Here is a 6000-nt window from a genome sequence, read left to right on the forward strand (position 1 = left end):
GGGCCGGCAGCCAGGCCCAGCAGCACCACACCGAGCTGCTCAGCACCAGGACCACAGGGCAAGGCGCAGAGGCCTGCACGGCCCAGGCGCTCCCGGGCTGGGGTGTGTCACCACATTATTTGTGTGTGGCTCCGGGAGGGGATGTCCCAGTTCTCTGTTAGACACCATCAGGGAGTTCATAGCAGCATAAATCAGCTCAGATTTTGTTTATTCAGCCGGTTGCCTTTTCCCCATCTTTGAGCTATTCCTCCCTCCTTTGTAGCCATTAAAAGCTGCAGTCCTGAGGGCAAATGTGTGGTGAACTTAAGGGTAAACCCTTTCTGTTCACCGGAGTGGTCTTGACTTACAGCAATAAAGCGAAGATCAGTCTACGAACCATAAAAACAAACCTGATTTGAAGAGAACTACTGAAATAATATGTAATTTTCTATCAGAATAATTGGGCTATTTCACACCAGTGCTTAAAGCCACTCGTAACTGCAGCAAAAACAATGAACTACGAAATACACGAGGTAGTCATTGTGGCAAATATTTGCAGCAAGAAGTAGGGAAAAGGGAGGCTGGAGTCCTGAAGGCCTGCGAGGAACCCCTGCTCTCACCTCTGCCCCTCCAGAAGCACCGCGGACCCACCGTGTGTCCCCAGCCCACCTGCTGGCCCTACAGGCCAGGGGCTCGTCCCAGCCCGACACGTTTGAGGTTTGCTTCAGCTCAGCTGAGCCCCCACTTGTGCACCTCTGCACATCCACGCACGCTGCCCGGCATCTGCATACAAAGCCGTGCCTCCTCAGTGCAATTCTAGCATTAATAACGCAATGCTTCTACACGAGAAATCCAGACTGGAATAAAAGCAGCGCAATTTTCGCTTGTAGCCCTCAGATCCCCCAGTGCACGTCTGAAGGAGTGGAAGGAACTGCTCGGGGGAATGGGTGCGGGGGGACGATGCCCCGGAGCAGCGCTGCCCGCTCGGGTGGGGGCCCAGCCCACGGGGCCTGGGGGATAACTCTGGGAGGGAGTTTTTTAATCATGTTCTCTAGTGGATATGGGTTTGGATTAGAGGGTAGAATATCTCGGTCCCGTTTTGTGCCCCTCACTGCAGGTGGGCGGTGGGCAGAGCGCAGGGCGGCCTGTGCCAGGAGAGCAGCGCGGCGCCCACCACACCCCCCGTGGCCCACGGCCGCCCACCGCCACACGAAGCGCATTAGCAGCTCCTTAATAAAGCGCTCCGACAAGAACCCACGATCACAGACACGCAGCGAAGAAAAACACCTTCAAATTGCAGAGGAATTTTCAGCTGGCGGAACACAATTATCTCTGCTGGAATTTGGCCAGGGCACTGCCTTGGTGCTGGGCGGGTGCAGGAGGGTCCCACAGCACCCCCTCATCCCTAGCACCAGGAGCCCCCATTTCACCGCTCCCTGTGCATGGGGTCGTGCCTGGGGAAGGGCCCGTGGCGTCCCCGGGTCCCACTCCTCTCTGTCTTGGCTCCTGCCTCCTTCTGCGCCGGTTCGCGAGCTCACAGGACAGAGCTCGCAGGACGGAGCTCTGCAGCCTGGAAAGCAGCAGCACTTAGGCAAGGAGCCAGGAAAAGAAAGCACGGAAGGGAAAGATGCTCGGGCCACCCTGCAGGGCTGCCTGTAAGCACATGTGGCTTCAAGACCTGCCCGTGACCCAGGAGGGCAGGAGGGACCTGAGCATGCAGCACATCTTCCAGCCCGGCACGTGTGTGCTCTGCCCTTCCCCAGCCTGTGCCAGTGGCTCAGAGCCAGCCATGGGGCAAACGTGCACTGTGAAATCCACCTGCCTGCGTTTGTAATTAAAAAGTGTTTTGTTTCAGCCCCCACTCGAGTGCTGCCCTGCACAGGGCTGACGGCATCCCACCAGGCACGGCACTCTCTGCGGTGCTCGTGGTGTGTGCCGGGATCAGGCCTGGGGCACAGCCTCACAGACAGCTTGGACTGGGCTGGACGGTACATTTAGGAAAAAAAGAGGCAAACGAGGAGGAAGGAGAACCCAGTCGGTGACCTCCAAGAGATGCTGAACCCTCAGCCTGCCCCCCCTCCTCCCGTGCCGTGCATCCGAAGGATGCGATCTGCCCTTTGTTACCAGGGACAATGCAGCAGGCTGCAACTCTCCGAGCCGCACACCGCAGCTACACCGTGCTCGAGGCAAGGCTCGAGGCGATCCCCAACGCCCTCCCCGAGCACCTGGGCAGGATTCAGCCCCCGGGCACCCCCGCACGTAGAAGCGTGTCACCGGCGGTGACGCAGCCTCCATCCAGCAGAGGTGGCACCCGGGGAAGCCCGGTCTGACTGATGGCCAGCACACGCGGCAGCCCCGCAGCACGGCTGCACGTGGGCTCGTTTGCACGTGGGCTCGTCCGCACGCAGTGGCTCGATTCCCGCAGCCACACACCGTTTGCTTTCCACCGCCTCGATGCCCAGTTGATGCCACAATCTGCTATGAAGGAAATGAAACGAGACGGAGCAAAGTAAATACAGAGGCTGGCTCACACTCGCGGGAACACACCTGAATCCCAATATTTGCAGATATTCCCAAAAGAACGCATTTATTCCAGTAAGCTGTGTATTTTGCATGCCAATTTGCTCTCTCATCTGGAGCAAAGCCAGAAACGAGCCGTTTGACAAAGAGCCGGCTCTGCCACCCCCACCGCCCCGTCACTCACACTGTCACCACCTCCCTCCACATCCCCACGGTGGGGCAGGATCGCTCTCCCCACCGCCTGCCGTCCCCGTCCCCGTCCGGGCTGGCACCATGCCCCACGGCCCGTCCGGCCGCAGCACCCCCATCTTCTGCACAGGGTCTCACAGGGGGGAGGGAGCAGATTTATCTATTTTTAGCACTGAGCGAGAGGCATTTTAACTAGCATGTAATTTTAGGTGGCACACATTGTAAAGCTTGTCAGCAGTGACATAATGCAAGCAGAAAATGCACTGGGAAAGACTTCAGCTTGAAAAAAGGGAGCTGAGGACTTCACAGCATTGCTGTTGCAGCCACCGGGAAAAGCCTTTGGCTTCTCCAGGCACCAAATTTCCCTCGGATTGAGGAACCGGAGAGGAACACAAAATATCAGCCCCGGCACTGTCGCAAGGCGCCTTCCCCAACCAAAGGTTATCTCGATCCAGCAGCACCACAGCTGAGCCGGGAGGTTTAGTCAGCTCTTTCTCCAATTTCCCCTGCCCTGCTTCTCTTGGGGGAGAAATCTTCTCTAGATATGGAGTGATTTAGGAGCAGAACCAGGGATTAGTCATAAAGATAAAACATCAGCCTTGTCACAAACGCAATGCTATTCCTGATGCAATCCCCCAGGTCTCACGCAGCCGGAGCCGGGGGAGCTGTCAGAGCCGTGCCGAATGCCAGCTGGAGAATTTAGTCTCCGCTATTGAAATCTTATCTAGCGATAAGCCAGGGATGATTTACAGAGGCCCAACTTTGCGAGGCTGCAGGGGTGGCTGTGTCCTGCAGGCAGCAGAGAACTGCAGCCACCCCGTGTGTCGGTAATTGGGGGAGCCCTGGGGAAACGAGCACAGATAACTGCTGACAATTAGTACGCAGCGCCCGTAAGCCTAACGAGCAGGAGCTGTGCCTCGGTAACAGATTACAGCTCTGAATGTGCTCTGGGCTCCAAGACACGGCAGGTTTCGCCTGCCATGCCGATCGCTTCTGCTGCGGTGCAGGAGCAGGGGGGGGCACGGCCCCTGTGGAAAGTTGCCGAAGGACAGCACCAGTGCTCAAAGCATCCCACCCGCTCTGTCTTCGTACACCCTGCCTGTGCCTCTCCCGCAGGGTTAATACGGCAATTTTTGTAACAGCCACGCTGCCTACACCGAGCCCCGCGCGAGCCGCACGTGCAGCCGGACTTCGTGCACCCGTGCTAAGGGCCGGCCCGGAGCAGCGCCCAGCACCACACCGCCTGCCCAGCACGGCCACGGCAGCACCGGCCGCAGCCCCGCAGCCCCTGTGGGGGGGTCCTGGGGCAGGCACGGGTCGGACACTGCCCCGGCCCCACCGCCAGCCAGCTGCTGACCAAAGGGACCTTCGGAACAGGAGAAAGCCGACAGAGGCAGCGTGAGCCTCCTGATTTCAGCCGAAGGTGTGGCAGAGCCGCCAGCTCCCCGCACGGAGCGTTTCAGAGAGAAGGAGCAGCCCTTTATTGTCTGTCCTTCCCAAGCTAAGAGCGACAGAAACCAGCGCGATACATGAGGCGTTCCAGGGGAAGGCTGACGGTTTTCTCCTGCATTTCACTTAAATTGGCTCTCATCCCCTCCCTGCTATACACACCGGCTAAGAAGTCTGCGTGATGCTCAGGACGGAGCGGTACCCAGGGCAGACGCTTCCCTCGCCCCACGCACGCTGCACCTGAACTTTTCCCGGCCAGCCTCAAACCCGCTCTGCTAATTGATCTTTCTGCTCATTAACCCCAGCGCGAGTTACGTGGAGCGCTCGGCGGAAACCATCTTAACGCCAGCGCTGTAAATTCACGTGGATCGCCCGTAACCGACACGGGCTGGAGGGCTTCGTAGCGCACCCCGGACGCGCACCCCCGCCCCAAAAAGCATCACGGCCCCGATGCCGCTGGGCTCCGCGGGGGTTCCCAGGTCCATCGCTGGCCGCGGAGGACCCGCGGGCAGCCGGAGGGGGAGCCGCGGCCCCTTACCTGTATTTCATGCCAGTCTGCTTGGCGGTGGACTCCTTGAGCGAGATGTGGTGCTGGGGGGTGAAGGTGCCCAGGCTGCGGGCGATGATCGCCACCGTCCGGAATTTGGCCCGGGCCGCGCTCACCACGTTGGGGGCGGCGGCGCTCTGCTTGCCGCTGAGCCTCTCCTCCCCATTGCGGCTCTTCAGGCTGTGCTCCGTGCAGGCGATGGACACTTGCATCGCGCCCCGACGGAGCGACCCCGGCACCCGGGGCCCCCCCGGCTCCCCCGGGGCCGAGCCGGGCCGAGGCGAGCGGGGCGCGGCGGGGGCTCAGCGCCGCTCCTCGGGCACCGCCGCCGCCTAGTCCGGGGCTCGGGGCGACATCGGGCCGCGACCCCGCGGCCAGCCGCCGCCGGCCGCCCTGCCCCTGCGCTGCCCGGCTCGGCTCCGCCCTGCCCGGCACGGCTCTGCCCTGCCGCAGGCTCCGCGCCTCTGCGGGGCTCCCCCCCGCTCCCCCCCGGTGCCCCCCGGCCGGGCTGGGCCCCGCGGCTGCCCCCGCCGGGCGCTGCGAGCGGCTGCAGGCGGCTCCCGGCAGCAGCGCGAGGGGCGGCGTGACGCGGCGGGCGGGGAGGGGACGGCGAAGAAACGAGGGGGAGGGCGGCAGGAGGCGTGCCGAGCCGGGCAGAGCCCCCCCAGCACCGCGTTGCCCCCCCCCCCCCCCGCCCACCCCCGCGGGCGGTCCCGGGGGTCCGCGCCTCAGCCCGGGGCCGGGACCCCCCCGCACCGCACGGCCCAGAGGGGCTCGGGGGAGGGGATGTGGGAGCGCTGTAGAAGAGCCAAGGAATCACTTCCCGGTGTTTTCCGATAGGTGATCGATAGTGGATCGTACGGCAGAGCCGCAGCCCCCCAGCCGTGAGCAGAGCCCCCCGTGCCTGCCGTCGGGTGCACGTTTGGGGGGGTGGACCCCTCCCCGCGAGGCCTGAATCTGGGGGTGAACACCCCAACACGGAGGAATGGCTGACCGAACGAACAGACCTCCGCGAGTCTCCATCTCACACACAAGACCTAGCTTCAGAACAGCTTCTACACGCATCATCAATAGCTTAGTGTCGTAGACCGCAAATAAACGCCGTTAAATGCCCCAAAGAGCGTGACACCGAGGGCCACAAGGTCATCGCCACCTCTCCGCACGCCCTGTCACACCGAGGGGCTCCAAGGAGAGAAGCAACCGCTCCCGATGAGACTGCTCTCGGACCAAAGGGTGTTAAAATCGGAAGTGCCTCGTTCGGTGTAAGGCCGTCGGCCTCAGTTCAGAAACCCCTAACACCGATGCCCTCCCTTCCC

General features: G+C 61.8%; 1 protein-coding gene across 1 annotated transcript in view; it reads right to left on the bottom strand.

Moving 5' to 3' along the window:
- KCNAB1 (potassium voltage-gated channel subfamily A regulatory beta subunit 1) overlaps positions 1-4958 on the bottom strand; it is a 33006-nt gene extending 28048 nt beyond the window's left edge. The window contains exon 1 of the mRNA XM_035566461.2: positions 4676-4958. Coding sequence (XP_035422354.1) covers positions 4676-4896 — 221 coding nt within the window. The 5' untranslated portion in view covers positions 4897-4958. The remainder of the gene's footprint in view (positions 1-4675) is intronic.
- Between the last annotated feature and the right edge of the window lie 1042 nt (positions 4959-6000).

This window comes from Cygnus atratus, chromosome 9, assembly GCF_013377495.2.
Source record: "Cygnus atratus isolate AKBS03 ecotype Queensland, Australia chromosome 9, CAtr_DNAZoo_HiC_assembly, whole genome shotgun sequence".
NCBI lineage: Eukaryota > Metazoa > Chordata > Aves > Anseriformes > Anatidae > Cygnus > Cygnus atratus.